Here is an 18806-nt window from a genome sequence, read left to right on the forward strand (position 1 = left end):
TCAGTCGTTAACCCACCAAATTTTAGAACAATCGGAGCTGCCAGTTCCGATCCGATGTATTTATCTTGCCCACCCTTAAGCCACCTTTTCCAAAAATGCTTTGAGGAAAAGTTTGATCAAGGGTTGGCTTAGGACAATATGCTGGACAGGATTTTAACTCCTAGGTTGAATAAATTCATTCACTTACATCACTGCACTTCAACTCCAGCAATATTATTAGTCTATAAACTATGCACTGACCAGCGAAATGGAAAAGCTCATTCGCAAGTAAACAAACACACATATACACATATACATAAAACATGTTTGTTTTACAACAAACCAACTTAAACACACACGTTTAATTGCTTCCTTTGCACAATTAAATAACATTTAAACACAGGTGAAACATGTTGAGCAAATAAATTGCCCGTGCATAAAAATCTGACTTCAACAACATTGAAGTGGCTGCTTCTGTGGCCATGTGGCTTAACCCACCAAACTGATAGTTTATTATCTTTGTTTGATGGAATTGGATTTTTAGTACAAGAAATTGGTGGCGTTTTCGGTATCTTGGTTATATGGGATTTGTCGCAAATGTGCATTTTTCAAAAAAAAATTTAGGGTCTTTTGCCTACGTTTGCTATTAATTTATGTTATTACACGAATTACTATACTTTATATCAACATAAATGAAAAAAAAGTTTGGTATGTTCCCAAGTAGCACAATCCTGTTAATAAACCGTTAAAAGTATGCCTAAAAGTATTACTTTTAGCTTTCCATACAGCAGTAATTCCAGGGCTTAAATTACTGCGTAACGTCATCTTTTCTTCGTCGATTTTCGTTCATTTTTTCGTTAAAATTCAAAATGGCGTCGGCATTTTTTAACGAAAATGATCAAATTTAACGAAACTACGAAAAGGATGGAATATATGCCTATCCTGCTCCATTACTTTATTGCCTGCTTCTCATACCCACAACCTCCTCGAGCTTCCTTTTTTGCCCTCGAACTGAATCGTTCGAGTATAAAGAATTCGTGGAAAATTTGGTACATTGCATGCATTGTTCTCACAGAATAAAACAATAAGTCAGAGGAGCAAGTTTTTTATTTTTCAATTGTATGAGGCTGAATATCACAAGCACTGCGTATTTTGCAATTCTGCAGGTATTGTGCTTAAATTTGCTCTTGGTCAGCTGATAACCTAGTGTCCTGTGTAAGGTAATATTTAAAGTAAGACATATAATTTAGTTTTAAAGTAATTGTTCATTTTTCACTATTAAAGGATCATAACAATGGGATTTTCCATTGTGGAGACCTTAGGCCCTAAGGGATATGGAGAATTATGTCTTGTGCCTGATGGATGGGTGCAGGGAACTAGTAGTGGAAAATATTACTTGTTATGGCCCAATATTCCCGGAAAATTGGCATCCAAACTGGTGCGAAATGCTAACAGTGTTCCTGAAAGTGGATGGACAAGACAAGAATGCTGTGTAAAAAGATCAATCATTTCGTCTTACGAGACTGGGACGAAAATTTTAGCTGAAATGTCTGACGAATCATCAACCGATTATATGGAACAAGGCACAACACAGCATATAACAATTGGAAATTATGAGCAAATATTCGCACAGCGCGTTTTAGAAAACGATGCTATGGAAACTGTAAACTACGATCTCGACACATCTAATTTTCATGAGGAATACTTAAACGATCACCTAGAAAATGAAAATGTTCCTGAAGAAAATTCGAAATGTTCTCATTGTCCATGTTTCGAAGCATTAGTAAAGTTCCAGAAAGAAGCATATGAAGATCTTCAAAAAGGGCAACAAAAAATTTTGAAAAAGATGAGCATAATAGAACGCCAAAATGAAATGCTGCTTAACACAACAGCCCAAGCTGTGGAAGTAAACGGAAGTAATATATTAGAATTTGAATTCAATCGTCTAACTAATAAGAAAGATCTAATGCAGTGCGATGAAAGATTAGGAGAAACAGATTATTTTCAACAGGTGTTGGATTGGCTGAAATCTAAAATCATAGATACGGATGCGGAAAATAGGATGCTGGAAGCCCTTGATTTAATTTTCGAAAAAACACTATTGGTAGAATGTAGTTGGACAGGTATAGGGAAAGGTTGCACTAAGTTTGAAATTAGACTGTTGAGAAATTTGATGAATTTGTTTCAGACTATTGGAAGCACTAAATTTCATAAGGTTAGCGAAAATATGCTATCAAAATTTTTTCAACGTAAATTGAAGCAAGCAAAACAACGATTGAATATTCAAGGAGTGCGTAAACCTACCAACCATAAGAGGCAGACTGAAAAAAATTAAAAAAAAAAACCGTTAATATTGCTTGAATTCCCTCTATACTGCATACTGCGTCCATACTGATTAACGCAACATACTAAACAACTCTTACACTTAATCGAACTTATGTTTATTTCTGGCAGTGATTTTTCAAAGAACTTAAAGAATCAATTATGATATATTCAAAGAATGAGAGTTTTTGAAGTTAAGAAATGCTAAGAGAATGAATTAATGGAATAAAAACTGTTTCCGAAAGTGGATCTAAATTTACTGCAACAAGCTTGCATTTTATGTCACTCACACTCAACTGGATATCATTCAACGATAAATCATTTGAGAATCCCTTGTAAATATTTAAAACACTTGATGGAAATGGTGATCTGAAAAAATCGGACTTGTTGTTGAGCATTCTTCCGCATACTTGAATCGAATTTCCAACTTGTGCTGCATTTGAAAATTTTGCAATACAATTTTCTTTGGTTAAAAACCATGAGTTGCATTCATCGTTACGTAATATGTAATCTAGTAATTTTAAAACTATCTTTCCATTCTTCTGCACAAATATGCTTGGCTTAGACACTTTTTTCGAAGCAAACGAAGTTGGTATATGAAACTCCTCTAACTCTGATAACCTTTTGAAAACTTGTTGAATTTCATTGTAACCTGACCTCATTAAAGCTTTTAATATCTGAAGATGATTTTCAAACGGATATGTAGAAAAGGAATACAACGGACCAAACTTCAAAACCTCCTCGCATATATGTTGCAAATTGTGAATATTACTTGTTAAATATCTTTCCCCGTAAAGAGCTTCGAAATCGATTACAAATCTATTTAGCATTTCTCCTGCCATTTTCCAATTATTTATGTATGCTTTTGACGACATCAATGTAATTGCACAAAAAAACAGTTTGAAATGTTCGAAATACATTTCAGACATTCGATCTTTCAAAATTACAATGCTGGCGTAATTGAGGAAACTTCCATACTCCGTTGCTTTCCAAAAACGCGCCATATCAACTCCTCGAAATGACCTATGTATTTCTACTGGAAGTCGAATTTTGACTAGCAAAGAAGATATTTCTTCCGCAAGTTGGGCTGACCACTTGGTTTTCAATCTTAATTTTCCATCCCTCCATCCTAAAACAAAACGGCGCATCATACCATAATGTATTAAGTGAAGAATATCTGCTACTGGTATGCCTTTAACAATGTCAAATTTTTTCAAATCAATGAATGGTGACCTACATTTGTGATGGTTTCCATATTCTTCACCTCTAAAACCTTTATCAGTTCTTGGAGGGGCGTTAACTCCTTTATAAACCATGCACCTACCATCCTCATTAAATTCTGCTTCGCATGTGCATTTGAGACATCCATCGGCAGAATTAAAATTCGCTACACCTGAATTGTCGAAACGATAAAATTAGTAACTTAACAATTGAATAGTTTAAAATTATTTTGCTACACTACCTTTGATAAACGATCTAGCAGGAGTATCTGCTATGACGGCTCGCACTCGAATTGCTATTTTTGTCTGGTTAATAATTGTTCCTCCATCAATAAGGGTATTTAATTCTGACACTAATTGCTTCAGATATTTATCCAGATCATTTGGCTTTGATCTTCCGGCATAAATTGCTATAGTAAATGGCGATAGTTGAGGCATTTCATAAATATTTGCCAATATAGGCCAGAACTGCGTTGGACTGCTTTTACTTAGTGGTAGTCCATCTATAAAGATGTTCAGCGAAAGAGTGCTTGGCACCTTAACAAAACTGAAAGAGAAAACTGATGAATCATTGGAAAATGTTTTAACAATATGCATCTTACCGCAAATGCTTGGTGAGGCCCTCTTTAACACCGCGATACCAAAACAGACCATCTCCAATTTTTGATATTTCTGGTCCATTTCTATTTGTTTTCAGGAAAGTTCTAGCATCCTTTGGTAGACACATGTTCATTTTTTTCCTCAATATTTTTAACAGCATATTCATTGAATAATGGGTTTGTTTGGTGCTCAATGCCCAATATTTCAAACAATCACTCGTGTCCATTTTATCAAAATCAGGCTCATCCAACATTGCATCGTCATCAGAATGTTTATCCAATCCTGTTTCATCATCAGACATGCTTTCTACATCACTGAACATATCATCATTGTTATTCGAAGAAGTATTAGATTCTGAAATATTGCTGTCATGTTTACTTCCAGTACTTTCACAAATAGCGTCGGACACATTATCATATGTAAGGGTATTGTCGTAAACAGATCGATCAGCAACACGCACGGACACTTTATGAAATTTATCTGAAACAAAAATACTTGCATTAATGCCATAAACCTGTCACGAAAAAGAATCATCATTCATAATGCATCACAGTCCACCATTTTAAGAAATTCCATATTCGATACCTTCAGATGGTCTAGCTGTAGTTGTATGCAGTAGTTGATTGTATTGGTCACCATTAATGCGTCTTACTCGTTCTACCCGGTCGCGAGCTCTATACAACTGGCCACTTTTTTTTATACGTTTTGATAACATGTTTTGATAAACACAGATTTACAACAGAGGAAAAAAAAAGATTCACAACACATGCATTAGAAAGAAATAACCAAGAGATTAAACAATTCTTGGTTTTCGGACTTAATGTTAAAGACGGCTTGTTCACTGAGAGTGTATTAACATGAAATGAAAAGACGCGCGAGTGTATTACGCATTATGACATGACACGCGATCGGAGAGTGCATTGCAGGGTTTCTAGTCGTGTTTTGCTCGATATCCTTTTTTATTCTTGTGATGATTTATTGCTTGCTCTCACTTTATTTTAAATTGTTTCCCCAATTAATTGAAATTATCGAACAATTTTTGAAACAAATGATGCAAATCATATTGGGAATGTTCAAAAATCTTGAAACGATTCCTAAACCAATTGAGAAACATACACAGGCACCATGGCAAAACTAAAATATTATTATTAAAAACCCTGTAACACGAGACGCGTTGAGCTTGACGAAACAACACATAACCTCAATAAGCATTTATCATGTACAGTATGATATCAACATACGCTTCACTCTACATAAACTATACGAGTATATGAGGTTAAACATCGTATTTAACCTTTTTTTAGCATAGCATCGCATGCGTTGAGTAAAATAGTTGTTTTATTACCAAAGAAAGTTGAAAATATGTCATAATCTGATTTATGTCATGGTGATTTTTATGATAATGTAGTTCACCACGAATCAAAGAAGAATAAACAACAGTAAAACAACTATACATTTATGATGAAAAATTGTATTAATATTTGTTTTTTTTTTATAATTGGATATATATTTGTTTTATTTTAACATTAATTAATTAAAACATTAATTGCATTTGTTGATTGCTGCCTGTATCGTTACAATACAGCAAGGAAAAAAATATGTGTAACGCTTCCAAACGTTACACTGTAACGCAAGCAAATGTCATATTCCCTTAAGAAACTCTATTTGATTTTTAACGGCCTTAAAATACTGTTAATAATCAAATAGAGTTTCTTAAGGCTACTTGGGTTTATTCCAGCCAACGCCAATCAAAACAATCAATCCACAGAAACGTCACTCCAGTTAGCGAACATTGTTCGTTAACTGGAGCTTGTTTACCTCTCAGTTAGCGGTCACCTACTGTACAAGTCTTAAGTTACATAAATAGTTTCGTGGAGTTACGTGGAATCGTTAGAGCGTTTTAGACCAATCTCAACCAACGATCGACAAAAACTGTCGATTGCTTCAGAATAAGCCCCACGAGCCACCAGCTGTTGACAGTTGGGGGTTTGACACATTGGGGAAAAAATCCGCCCGAAAAAGACTATGGGCGCCATATGTTGTGACAGTGAGTAGAAAAGGTAAACAATCTTATCTCGTCATCGGGTGCTATTGCGTGAACGTTCGGATCGAACCGAAGGGAGAGAAAAAAAGACGCAGTGCGTGTGTGATAGCTCGTCCTCACTGTATCCCTCGATCCCAGCGCGTGTAATTTGGACGACTAACCATCATCACTAGTCACACCACATACACACACGCGCCACATCGTGCCAATCCCGCATGTATCCGGAGCTTGGGCTAACAAATTAACCGCATCTAATCGAATCTCGCTTGTGTATCCCAAAATCCCATTCATCACACTCCTGTTGCTTTCCCAATTTCCACTGCTGCTGCTGGCTCGCTGGCTCGCTGGCTCGCTGGTCAGCCCCTGCTACAGGCGCGGCATCAGTATGCTGTTCACACTTGTGTACATCGCTATAACCCTTCGTACCTCGTTAAGATTTAGAGCCATAAGAAATAGCATCAAGAAAATACTGACCGATCGCTACGCTGTCAGCTTTTACACTGCATCCAATGGTGTGTTGTTGTGTAGTGTCCGATCGTTTCCTTGTGTCCGTCCGTCCGATCGATTGATACATGTGTGTCTGTGTGCTTTGCTTCTTTTCCCACCTTCTTACTCACGCGTGCAGGTGACGACGGGGTGACGGAACTCGATTCTCCCGATGCTTCGGCTGGTGCCAACGTGTCCTCCTGTGTGTGGTATCTTCCCGACCAGCGCGGCTGTCTGGTGTACCCGGTGCGACGGATAACGCTTGCCGATTGGTACACCATCCCGGAGATAGCAGCACCAGTCCTTGTTCCTGGCCCGCAACCGACCAGCGATGAGCTCGTTCAGCTGATCGTAACGCTGGAAGCACCGGAACGGTCCAGCGACCAGAATCCTATTGGCGTAAAGGAGCAAGGGGAAGACTCCGTCATGTTGAGCCGTTTTGGACGGGTTTTGGCGTGGCGGAATCGCAGGAGCCGTAGCTTGGACCTGCTGCTTGAAACCGATGGCACACGCACGTTTCAGCTGATCGTAGCAACCTTCGGAAGTGGACGATTCGCGTTGGATGGTGGCCGTTTGAAGCTGGTGCAACTGGAGAGTAAGTATCTTACACGTGACTACACGAGTTGCTATTAATTGGGTATTCGGTTTTGTAGGTGTTGAAACGCTCGGCGAATCGATGCCTTTGCATGAGCCAGACGACGCACTGCTGAAGGCACAGGAACGAAATCTTGGTACGGATGCATGGCTTTCGGAGTTGCTGACTGTTGCTGAACGAATTGAGAACGAACGTTGCTCCGCTAACTATTCGGGCGTTGGAATTCAACCGGACATAATCGCATCCAACGACATTAAGGTAAGTTGTGGTGAATAATCAACTTTCAATCGTCCTTCATGAAACGGTTTTTGTATGATTCTTCAGATTTCTTTAGAACTCTTGGATGGCACTGTAGTTTCTAGTCAAAGTCGGGCCGATTTGCTTTCCAGTGGAAGTAATTCACGCAATCGATCGCAATTGGATTTAACTGACGGCCTAATGTCGACCAATGGGCCGAGCCATTCCTGCCCGCCCGAAGAGCCCGAACCGGACGGTACGGTGTCGCGAAGCACAACTGACGAATTGATCGGAGAGACTGAACAGACGGCCTCATCACCTTGCCCCACCGCCGTTGCTAAGGGCGACGAGGAAGAAAAGAAGCATGACGCTGTAGCCGAACCACCGATGACGGCAGTAGAGGACGTAGTTGCCAATGCCAAAGAACTGAAACCCACAACACCACCAATCGTAGAACCGTCCGAACCGGAAGCAAAAGAAGCAGTAACATCGAACGGAACGGTGAAGCATTATCACGTTCACGAACCATTAAAGCCAGCCAAATCGAATCCACCGCTACCCGTACCGGCTAGTCCGACGACTGCCAAACCGAATGAACCGATCGCGGTGCCAGCTAAACCTAAACCCACGCGTTCGTTGCGCAAAAGCTCGTTCCCATCCAGTCGGCTACGGCTGGGCACGGATCAGTCGGGCATCGTTACTAAACCACCGAACATTTTGGTCCACTCCGACAGCAGCTCGACGATGGAGTACGTTATTGCGACGCTGAACAATCTGCTCGAACCGAACACGTACACCATTTATCCGATTACGGCGGGACAAGCGATTGCGGCCAGCTGGCTACAGAGTACGGTGCTGATAATCGTGGCCGGATCGCTCGATATGGAGGTGCGGAAGATACTGCTGGACTATTTCCTGCACGGCGGGACGGTGTTTAGCTTGTGCTCGGATCTGCTCGACATTATACTGCCCGATTCGAAGACGGCGGAAGTAAGTAGTGAAGATCTGTTTAGCGATTAGGCCTTGTTGGAGATTTTTTATATTGATAATTTATTCTCTTTTTCTTATAGATCCGTGAGCGGGAACTGGTTAGCTTTTCGTACCGCAAATGGAAACAAATCAAGATGCTGCATCACATATTCTGCTACCAGCTGTCGCCGGCCAAGAAGCAATTTTCACTAGAATCGGAGGAAACTTCGACCCTGTTGCCGGTTTCGTGAGTATAAAAAGGAGCGATCAGTATAGAAAGCTGTGTTAACCTCAACAATGTCTTGCAGATATGTGGACGTTTCCGATCGCCAAGGAAAGCCCCACTCGCTAGCGGTGGAGATCCTGGCGCAGGAGGAAACGTGGAACACACCCAGCATTCTGGAAGCGCACAACCGTAAAACGGGTGGTAGGGCCATCTTTTCGCAGGTAAGTAATGGGACGAGGAATGCAAATTTTTGAAGGGCTTTGAAAAAACGTTCGCTTTCGCCTTCAAATTTCAGATACATCTCGAGCTGGACCCGTCCCAGTTCCAAACCAACATCGACGGTGCGGACAATTCGCTTCACAGCTCGAACCAGCTGCGTTACGAAATCTTAAGCGACCTGCTGGGAAGTCGCATCGGGCTGAAGCTGAAGGAGAAAGATGGTGCCAGCGCGGACGAGCAGTCGATTGTGTACAAAAATGCGTACTTCTTGGGCAAGCATGAGGTAAGTGGTAGTTGTGGAGAGCACGGAGATGCAGCTCTTATAACCCCTTTTGCGCTCGTTCAGGCAAAGGTCCAGATGCTGGAGTCGCTGAAGAGCACTATGAGCCGTCCGAACGTGATTCAGATGAGTGAGCTTGCGCTACAGTTTTGTGGCAAAAGCGATGCTGCACCGAATCCAGCAACTGATTCGCATCTGCCGGTGATGATCTTTCACTGTCCAGAAGATTTCTCCACCGTAGAGTATTTTGAGGTATTGCAGGATCGTGTGGTTGGTAAATGGCACATCGAACTAAACGACAGCTTTTATGTGTACTTCTTCTCGTGTAGAACTTAACTACCAGCAAGATAGGCCGCATCGGCATTTACGCACCGATTATGACCAGCTCCATGCAGATCGTGTCCAACTTAACGCTCACGCACGGCTTCATGGTGATCGCACGCTATCAAACCAAAGGCAAGGGCCGCAACAACAATCAGGTAAGGAAAAATGGAGGAGGCGCCAAACTCAAAATGGAAAGGGAAATTAACCAATTCTTTCGATTCTGTGCTCGCTTTGCAGTGGCTCAGTCCTCCTGGGTGTGCCATGTTTTCGCTGCAGCTTCACATCCCGATGAGTAGCATGCTGGGACAACGGTTGCCGATCGTGCAGCATCTCGTAGCGATTGCCGTCGTTTCCGCCATCCTGTCGCTGCCTGGGTATGAGGTGAGTGTTTCACAAACATTACTGTGTAGTATTGGGTGGGAAAATGACTGTGTTCAAGTTTGGTGGCAACCTGTCTTTCCATTTCCACGTCTGTTGGTCTTACCTTTTCCGGCCCAGTCGCGTTGTGTTTCTTTCAGTAGTCAAAAATCGTAAACACAGTTCGTTTCGTAGTATTTTTGTCACACTTTATTCAACTTTGAAGCTATTTTAGATTACAACTCTGATCCAATGATGTGATTAATTTGTTCTTATGTTGTCACTGTTCACGTCCTTTCTCTCTCTGTCTCGTCCTCTAGTCCATTTCATTTGCTCTAACTGCGTTGTCTCACCTGTTATTCTACTATCATCTTTCGCCTCTTTCGACAGTCTCGAACCGTTTGCGATTTTCCTACTGTAATGCATCTGCTCCGCCTCCACCTCTCACTCTCTCTCTCTCTCGATCTGTGTCTTTCGCTCTCTGCGTGGCTCTATATTTATTTAGTTTTGTCTGTATTATAATCTGCGACACATTCCGTCGTCCCTTTGCGTAACTGTTTTGATACAATTCTAACCAAATCAAAGGAAGCAGCGACCAGCGAACGTGGCGTGACGTTCACTGGCCTGAGATGTTGCCGCACGCGTGTTTAGGCTAACATCGCGTGGCTTTCGTGTCTTTGTACCGGCTCCGTCTGATCTAGAATACCGATTCCGCCGACCGGGACAGCTGCACCGGATGGGAGGGCGAGCGGGCGAGCCGCTTCTTCGGCAGCCGCTCGAGCTGCGTCAGCAGCTTGGCAAAGTCGGGCCTGTCCTCGGAATTGTGGCTCCAGCACTGGATCAGTATGTCCTTCACGTCCCTCGAGGCCTGCAGATTGGCCAGCGTTTGCTTCATGCCCCGGCCGACCTGCCAGATGATCGATTCGGCCGGCTGCGACTTGAACGGGAACTCACCGCACAGCAGCTCGTACCAGACGGTGCCGAACGCGTAGATGTCGGACGTTTTCGAGAACGGCAGGTCGCCCTCGATCGGCCGGTACGGCGTCAGGTTGCGCATCAGCTCCGGCGCCAGATAGCACAACCAGCCGCCGGGGATGCCGAGGCCGAGATCGCAGTACAGCAGCTTGGTGGCGCTGAACAGACCGAAGTCGGTGATGATCACCTTGCCGTTCTCCAGGAAGATGTTCTTCGTCTTCAGGTCCTTGTGGACGATGCCGCGCGCGTGCAGGTAGCCCATGCCCTGCGAGATCTGTTGCGCCACCAGCGTGGTGCGGTTCAAGTTGAACTTGTCCTTGCGCAGATGGATGTGCGTGAAGAGCGTGTTGCCCTTGCAGAGCGACGTGACGATCGCGAGCCGGGGCGGCTTCATGCAGGCGCCCATGAACAGCACCACGTTTTCGTGGCGCGTCTTCTTGAACGTGGCCACCTCGAGCTTGAACGCTTCCAGCGTCCGCTCGTCCGCTACGTAGTCCTCCTTCAGCAGCTTCACGGCCACGTCGCCGTGCCAGAGCGCCCGATGCACGGTGCCGAAGCGCCCGTTGCCGATCTTCTCCTTCAGGTGCAGATCGTCGTACGGGATGTCCCACTCCTTCAGCGAGAGCGAGTTCTGCCGCGGCCAGCTGCTCTCGTGGTCACGCTCCTCGGTCGAGTCGAGCCGTATCGGGGTGCGGTCGGACGACGAGTCGGTGCTGGTCGCGCTGGCCGAACCGGTCTTGTCCTCGCCTCCGCCCGGCACGCTATGATCGTCCGAGAACTGCAGCTTCGGTATCTCGACGCTCGTGTCCATCGTGTAGACGCCGCTGCTGCCGAGGCTTCCGCCCAGTCCGCCCGCACCACCCGCCCCACCCCCGATCGGGTGCGTTTCGATCGTTATTCCGCCACCGCTGCCACCGCCGCCCATCGAGCTGGCGTAGTTCATCATCATCAGCGAACCGCCATTGCCGCCTCCACCGCCGCCGCCGCCGATGCTGTTCGGCACCTCGGGGAAGTTGAACTGCGAGTACTTGGACGTGGCGGGTGTTTGCGGTGGCAACGAAAGCAGCGCCGGGCTGGAGGGAGACGAGCTGTTGCAGCTGGAGCCGGCCGAACTGCTGTCCGGGCCGCCGCCGCACGCATGGATGGCATGCATCGGACCCCGACCAATGCCTCCGCTCAGCTTGCCAGCGTCACCGCGACCCCCACCATACATGATGCCGCCGCCGCCGCCTCCACCGCCAGCCGAGCCGCCACCGCGGCCAATGTTGGGCGAAACGCTCGTCGGTAGCAGCGTGTCTGACTGGAGCGACTTCTTGAACTCGTCCACAAACTCTTGCGGCAGCCCGCACGAAGGCGGCACGTTCGACTTGCAATCCTTGTGGCAGCGGTACTTGCACTCGGTACACTTGAAGCCGAAGAACATCTGCTTGTTGCACAGGTCGCAGGTGCTTTTGGTGACCTTGAACTTCTTCGTAAACCGATGCTGTATCATGTGACCCATGCCGCGCGTGATGATGGGCGTGCAGGGCGACTTGGGCGGGACGGCCGAGCTGGAATAGCCGGTTGGGTGCGGCGGCACGCCCGGATCACCGCCGTACTCGCCGCCCGTTTCCGACAGCATGCCGGCGCTGGCCGCTGAGCCTCCTCCCTGCTGTTGCTGCTGCTGCAGGTGATGATGGTAATGGTGATGATGGTACTGGGGTGGCTGATGGTGATGATGATGCTGCTGCTGCTGGTGATGATGGTGGTGATGGTGGTCACCACCGGTGCTGAGGACGTTGCTGGTTCCACCGCCACCACCACCACCACCACCACCACTGCTGCCGGTCAGCGTTGGCTCCGTGTGGAGCCGACTGCGAGGAAACGTCCCCATGCGGTTCGCGCTCCCATTGCCCATCAACCGTTGCTGCTGCTGGGACACGAAGGTGCCTCCGTTGTTAGTGCCGGAGCCACCGCCACTGCCGATCAGCATGCCCGCACTGGTGGTGGTGGTCAGCGAACTCTCGCCAAGCAACACCACCGTCGATGGAATGTTGTTGTTGATGTGGTTAATGCTATTGTTGTTGTTCGCGTGGCTGCTGTTGTTGTTGTTGTTCGGTCCACTGGCCACACTGTTGCCCGCCAGACCATTGCCTTGCCCCTGGCCGTTGCCGAATTGCGATTCGTGGGACTTTGACTTTGTCAGCGCCGTGTTCGCGTCCGTCGCCGATCCTCCGGCAGTGCCAGAACTGGCGCCCGAACTTGCCGTCACGGTGGTGCTGTTCGTGCTGGCCACAGTCGATGAAACGGTCGCCGTTGCCGGGGAGCAGACGGAGGAAGCGGACGAGGAGGCGCCACCGCCCCCACCGGAAGCGAAGGAGAGCAGCGCCGTCTGGTGTTTCTTCCTCGGCGGCGGTGTCGTGGGAAAGCCTCGTCGATTCTGCTTGTTGTGCAGCTGCACGTTGGAGGGTGAGTTCGGTGGCGATGGCGAGGGAGTGCAGCCGCTGGTCGAGGCTTCGTCGGGCGAGATGGCGTGCTGTGGGTTTAGCAGCGCCGCGCCCTCCACGTGCTGGGTTGTGGCGAGCGACAGCGAGCTGCCGCCATCGTCCGTCTGTGGGCTGGTGTTGCTGGTGGAGCCCATCGCTTCGCCCGGCATTCCCGGGCCATTGTTGTGGCGCTGCTGCTGACTGTGCTGGTAGCTTGAGGCGGCTGCGGCGGCTGCGGCGATAGCAACGGCACTCTGCTTACTGCACTTGCCCAGCGAGCGGTTCACGCGCGGCGACGTCCGGTGGCAGGCCGGCTGGCGGTCCCAGGAGTCCCAGAAGAGATCGTGCGGTTCGGTGCCCTTGCGGCTCACGCCACCGTCGGTGGCGGGAAGTTCAAGATGCTCGCGGCACCGCCGCAGATTGCCGCAGGCGCGCGTCAGCCGCTTCATTTCCTCCTCCCGGACGTACACGTTGTTGTCCATGATTGTCCGCAGCTCCTTCTCGTCCTTTTCCAGCAGTCCCTCCAGCGTGCTGACCTGTTGTATCACAGCATTAAGTGATGCACAGCTCAGACCTGCGCGTGGACAAACGCAAAAGAGAGGGTAAAAGATGACGGGTGAGCGAGGGGTTTGGACACGGGTTTCGGCCTGTATCGCGCTCTGAACTTACCAACAACTCTGAGCCATTGCTTGAGTTCGTTCCCGGTGGCGGGAAGGCCCTGGGCGGGCAGCCGCTCCGGAAGCTTCGATTTCGTAATCAGCAGATCGGAAAACAGCTTCACCAGCTTCGTCTCGAGCGTGCGGATTTCCTGCTGGGTCAGCTCGGCGCTCGTCGCACACTGCGTCCGCAAGCCCTCGAGCCGATCCGCCGATATATCGATCATGCTCTGTATCACATCCAGCCCGCGCCGGATATTCACCTCACTGTTATCTCCTCCGGCACTGTCACTACCACCACTGCCGCCACCGCCAGGGCCACCACCACCACCACCTCCACCTCCACCTCCTCCTCCATCATCACCACCACCACCACCGTCACCTGGTGCGGTTTTCACATCACCGGAATTATTGTTGGCCATCATCATCGCCGTCAGCGGGTTGTTGCTGCTGCTGCTGCTGCGGCGGTCGAAGCGAAATCTTGCCCCCGCCGCCCGGGCGACCAAATTCGTCCAGTGAAATGCAATCGTCGTCCGTGCGGATCCAGCGCCAACACACTGGACATCCGTACGCTCCCGTCGTTTCCTCCCCTACCCCCACCGACAACCCGTGCAGGCCGTGCTTGGCTGTTGCTGCTACCGGGCAAACACTTCATCTCTTCAACACACACATCTTCGCTACTGCTGCTGCTTCTGCTGCTGCGGCTAGTGTTTGTGTCTCAACAAGGAAGGTCGCCTTCGGTCGCAACTTATCGATCATTGTACACGAGGGAGCATCGGTTTAGCAACGGGCAGGGGACAGAAAGGATTCACAATCGAACAGACGCACACACACACGAATACTGATACACGGAGGGGGCAGCAGCAGCAATCTACTGCAGTGTGTCGGCCGCAGGTGGAAGTTTGCAAGTTGCGCCTTGGCCTGGCCTATCTCTACCACCGCCGGCCACGGAACGAACAGGGGCTTTCTTTGTTGGGGCTACCACTGTTTGCCAGCCTCAAACAGAGTGTCGGGGGTGGGGTGAAGGTGGGAACTCCCCGGAACCGCAGTGCACTTCACCGTTGGCCGTGAAAGTGGAACCTTTTTCGCAAATTTGTTTGCGTCGTCGTCGTCGTCGCAGTCGTTTGTTCGTTCCTGGGGACACTTTTGGTTTCCGAAAAAATCAATGAATTTTTTCGCTGTCAAACTTGTGTCCCGTACGTCAGGCAATTGTCAGCGGGCGCTCGGGGTCAGTGTAGCCAGATTATTTTGGTACATTTCGGCAGGAGCATCAACATTTTATCTGTAGTTTTCGGTAGGAGTTTCAATTTGTATCGGTAGTTTTGGGTATGTTTTGTGGTGTTAAGTGGAGTGGGGGGGGGGGGGGGGGGGGGGTTGAGGGGTGCTCATCTGCACGATAGTCAGTTCAAAAAGTATTCGTCTTGGGTAACTGTCCCAGTTATCGGCAGGCGGTTTCACAAGAACTGCTCATACACATACTAGGGTAACTGTACCAGTTTTCGGCACGCTAGTGCAGCAGTTTCACAAAAACTGCTCACAAATAAACATTTTTTATTATTTTTCATGAAAGTGATGTTATTCTGGTTGATAAACTATCATAATATGTTACACTATTTTTTATTTGCCGGTTCAAAGCCCTTTTTCATAAATATTCGTAAAAATGCAAACATTGCTTTTGCTCCTATTTTCGGCAGTTTGTTCCTATTTTCGGCAGGTTGTGTTCCTATTTTCGACAGCGCGAATACGGGTCAGAAAATGTTATTTTCTATGTAAATATGTACAAAAAAATGTTTAAAGCAATTTTACACTCTTACTTTCCTAATACTGATGTTAAAAAGCACTTTAATTAATAATTTTATGTTGCTTATTTTGGTCCGTTTTGACAGCCATTTTGATGCGACGTTTAAACAGAGCAGCCATTGACAGTTTGATGGTTATAGCGTACGGTGGCTTACAAATATTTATTTTTCTCTTAAGTTAGTGCATTGTTTGTCGTAAAATTGGTGATATTTGGTAAAGGAAAGGTCATATTATGTGTCGATATACGCATTGTAGTGTTCTGACCAATTTTTAAAGAAATATTCAGCCAAATCCAATGTGTGTTATTGTTCCGAGTTTCGGCAGGAGCCCACAACATTGAGCTGTCAAAATGAACAATTACCGTGTACCTATTTTCGGCAGCATTAAAAGTGAAAAATAACTTGATTATTGTGATTTTAAATTCCGAACCAGTTAGAATATATTAAACAAGCATAAATCTTGAATATTATACACCACACTTTTATTGCTTTACTGTTAGGCCGCAAATACACGACGCGTAATAGAATAATAACATCATAATATATAACAATCCAGCCATAGAAATGAAATGTCATTCGAACGCGCTACCCCGGAAACGCAGAGATGCTCCTGCTAGATATCTCTGCGGAACTGTTATACGCGTTTGAACGCGCCCGCGGAAACGCGCGTTGTGTATTTGCGGCCTTATGGTTCTCTTAATCAAAAAACCGGCTATTGGCTGAGGGCAAATCTGTCGAAAAATGCTCTGCACAATTTATTTGATATTTTGAAAAGTACGCAAGGAAATGGTGTGAAACTTCGTATATAAATAACAAATTAGTATACTTTCACTACAAATTTGTGTTTTGTGAAATTTTTGTCCCGCATTTGTGCATAATTGCACTTTTTAGCTACCCTGCCGAAAATTGGTTCAGTTATCCGAGTGATTCACGTGTGAAGTTTAATACATTTGATGATTTGAGAAATGGTATTGTGACTTTTCGGTCAGTATTATGAAAAAATCTGTGATTTTCGGTAAGATAAAAGAAAATCGATAGCTTTAGGGTGGTTAAACATCTGTGAATCGGTAGGAATACAGATATATCGGTATTTCTGGTCACTCTGCTCGGGGTTTCGTGTGTTCAGCACGGCGGCTCGAAGAGTTGATGCCAGTATGACAGTAGCACAGTTTTGAATTTCGTTTGCAGTAATTTGTACAAATAGCGAACAATTATTTTTCTTTATCGTTTATTTCATCGTTTTTAATTCATATTCCATTACAAATATTTCAGAAGCTTGATTTGGGACTGAAGTGGCCGAACGATATCTACGCGTACGGCGTATCCAAGCTTGGCGGCAGCATCTTCAACACGCAGGTCGACTCCATCGAGGCGATCGTGAATCTGGGCGTTGGATTCAATCTAAGCAACAGCAAGCCAACGCTCTGCCTGAACGACGTTATCGCACAGTACAATGCAAAGCACTCGACCACGCTGCCGCCGCTGTCGTACGAAAAAACGTTTGCCCTTATCTTCAACAAGCTGGAGCAGTTGTACGATCGAGTGCAGCGCGACGGTATAGAAGTGCTGCAGCAGGAGTACTACCGCTACTGGCTGCATCAGGATGCGGAAATCAGCATGATCGGCACGGAAGGTGAGTCGTTGCAGGGCACGATCGTCGGAATCGACGAGTACGGGTTTCTGCTGGTGAAGAAACAACCGTCCGGCGAAACCGTGTCTGTGCATCCGGATGGAAATAGCTTCGACATGATGCAGGGATTGATTGTTCCCAAGTTCAATTAGGCGCAAATGTCCACAGATCATCAAACACAAAATGTTACACCATTCCTATTTAGCTGATGCGTTGCATTGGATCCAGTGTAGACAACATAGAACACGTGGGATGGCAGAACGAACTAGAAAGTTAACTGTTGCATATGCTGGACAATGTTTGTAGGCTTAGATAGCTGTTAGAGTATTTAATGTGAGGGTTGGAATTGAATGGGTACTTGTTGTTGTAAGTGTAAGAGCCACCAAGAGATATGTATACTGCCGCCGTAGTTTGATGTTAATGTTATTAGAGCGTATGTGTGTGTGTTTTTACAACATCTACATGTGTCTTTCGGATGTATTCTCTCATCTCCGTTGTCCTCCTGTTCACGATGAAAGATTTACTTACCACCTTCTTACCTCGAGTTAAAGAGATTTTTCTTCCCCGAGTGGAATTGTACGCTTTATTGCTACTCGCAGCGTAACACAACACATCTGAATGTGCTTAAAAAGCTGTAATTATTAAAAGTCTTTCACACACCAAGGTTTTAGATAGTATGATAAACGATCAAATTGTTTTTAAAAATGGAGAAGAATTCGATGAGAGTTTCTTGCATTTAGTGCTTAAAATTGTGGTGTTTTTTAGCAGCCGCAGTGCTGCCTACGTTTGATTCCTTTATTTAGTTCCTATAGTCGTTTCAGTGTCATCTTGTTACAAGCAATTGTTATATTTTTACTGTTTACTAAATATTATAAGTGTAGTGGAGGGAATATTAAACTGACCATGGTCAGGGGAGAAAAAAGGAAAGATTTCACGGTTCAACTTAAAAATAACGAAATTAATCGTTCATATCATTGAAGGCACCAATTTCAAAATTTCTCGGCGTAATCTTAAAATTGAAAAGTTCGTAAGAAAAGCAAAATTACATTCCTTAACAATGTGCATTCAAAAAGCTTAGCTAGTTACTGTGAATATTAAAAAGAAACATAAACCAAGCAAATGTTAAATAACATAAAACTAAGCAAATGATCCCATTATAGCGTCCAATGGACGAGAAGTATGCACGTGCAGCAACTATTCCTGTTTAGGCTACAAATTCAAAGTAATTTCCATTTCGGTGTTGTCCTACTCTTCAGTCAAACTTCAAGTCAAAATAAATGAAATTAGATGTTCAAGCACAGCACAAAATGTGTAGGAATTTATTTGAAATTACGTTTATTTTCGCTTCCAAACGAACGGCTTAAACACACACACTTTGCAACTCGGTAGCGGTCGTAAGAACATAAATTTACACTACTTCATT

General features: G+C 45.8%; 3 protein-coding genes across 6 annotated transcripts; 1 reads left to right on the top strand and 2 right to left on the bottom strand.

Annotated features, from left to right (window-relative positions):
- Window positions 1-1068: 1068 nt before the first annotated feature.
- Window positions 1069-5041, bottom strand: LOC121590201. Of its 4 annotated transcripts, XM_041909663.1 has the most exons (5): window positions 4707-5038; window positions 4124-4601; window positions 3764-4068; window positions 3626-3694; window positions 1069-1439 (listed from the first exon to the last, which is right to left on the bottom strand). In XM_041909663.1, exons 1-5 carry the CDS (start codon window positions 4834-4836, stop codon window positions 1372-1374), a joined length of 1050 nt encoding a protein of 349 aa, XP_041765597.1. In that variant the 5' UTR covers window positions 4837-5038; the 3' UTR covers window positions 1069-1371. The 4 variants fall into 4 exon arrangements, with proteins under 4 accessions (XP_041765597.1, XP_041765594.1, XP_041765595.1 ...); XM_041909660.1 differs by having other exon boundaries at window positions 1069-3694; window positions 4707-5041; XM_041909661.1 differs by lacking the exon at window positions 4707-5038 and having other exon boundaries at window positions 1069-3694; window positions 4124-4696.
- Window positions 5042-6189: 1148 nt separating this feature from the next.
- On the top strand, window positions 6190-18705 carry LOC121603568 (biotin--protein ligase). Its single transcript, XM_041932483.1, has 11 exons — window positions 6190-6677; window positions 6791-7246; window positions 7305-7504; window positions 7571-8473; window positions 8554-8699; window positions 8761-8899; window positions 8974-9180; window positions 9244-9429; window positions 9507-9656; window positions 9739-9882; window positions 17026-18705. The coding sequence occupies exons 1-11, from the start codon at window positions 6551-6553 to the stop codon at window positions 17533-17535; spliced, it is 3168 nt and encodes a 1055-aa protein (XP_041788417.1). The 5' UTR covers window positions 6190-6550; the 3' UTR covers window positions 17536-18705.
- LOC121603567 (kinase suppressor of Ras 2) lies at window positions 10046-15127 on the bottom strand. Its single transcript, XM_041932482.1, has 2 exons — window positions 13968-15127; window positions 10046-13872 (listed from the first exon to the last, which is right to left on the bottom strand). The coding sequence occupies exons 1-2, from the start codon at window positions 14380-14382 to the stop codon at window positions 10556-10558; spliced, it is 3732 nt and encodes a 1243-aa protein (XP_041788416.1). The 5' UTR covers window positions 14383-15127; the 3' UTR covers window positions 10046-10555.
- Window positions 18706-18806: the final 101 nt, after the last annotated feature.

This window comes from Anopheles merus, chromosome 2R (assembly GCF_017562075.2).
Source record: "Anopheles merus strain MAF chromosome 2R, AmerM5.1, whole genome shotgun sequence".
Lineage (NCBI taxonomy): Eukaryota > Metazoa > Arthropoda > Insecta > Diptera > Culicidae > Anopheles > Anopheles merus.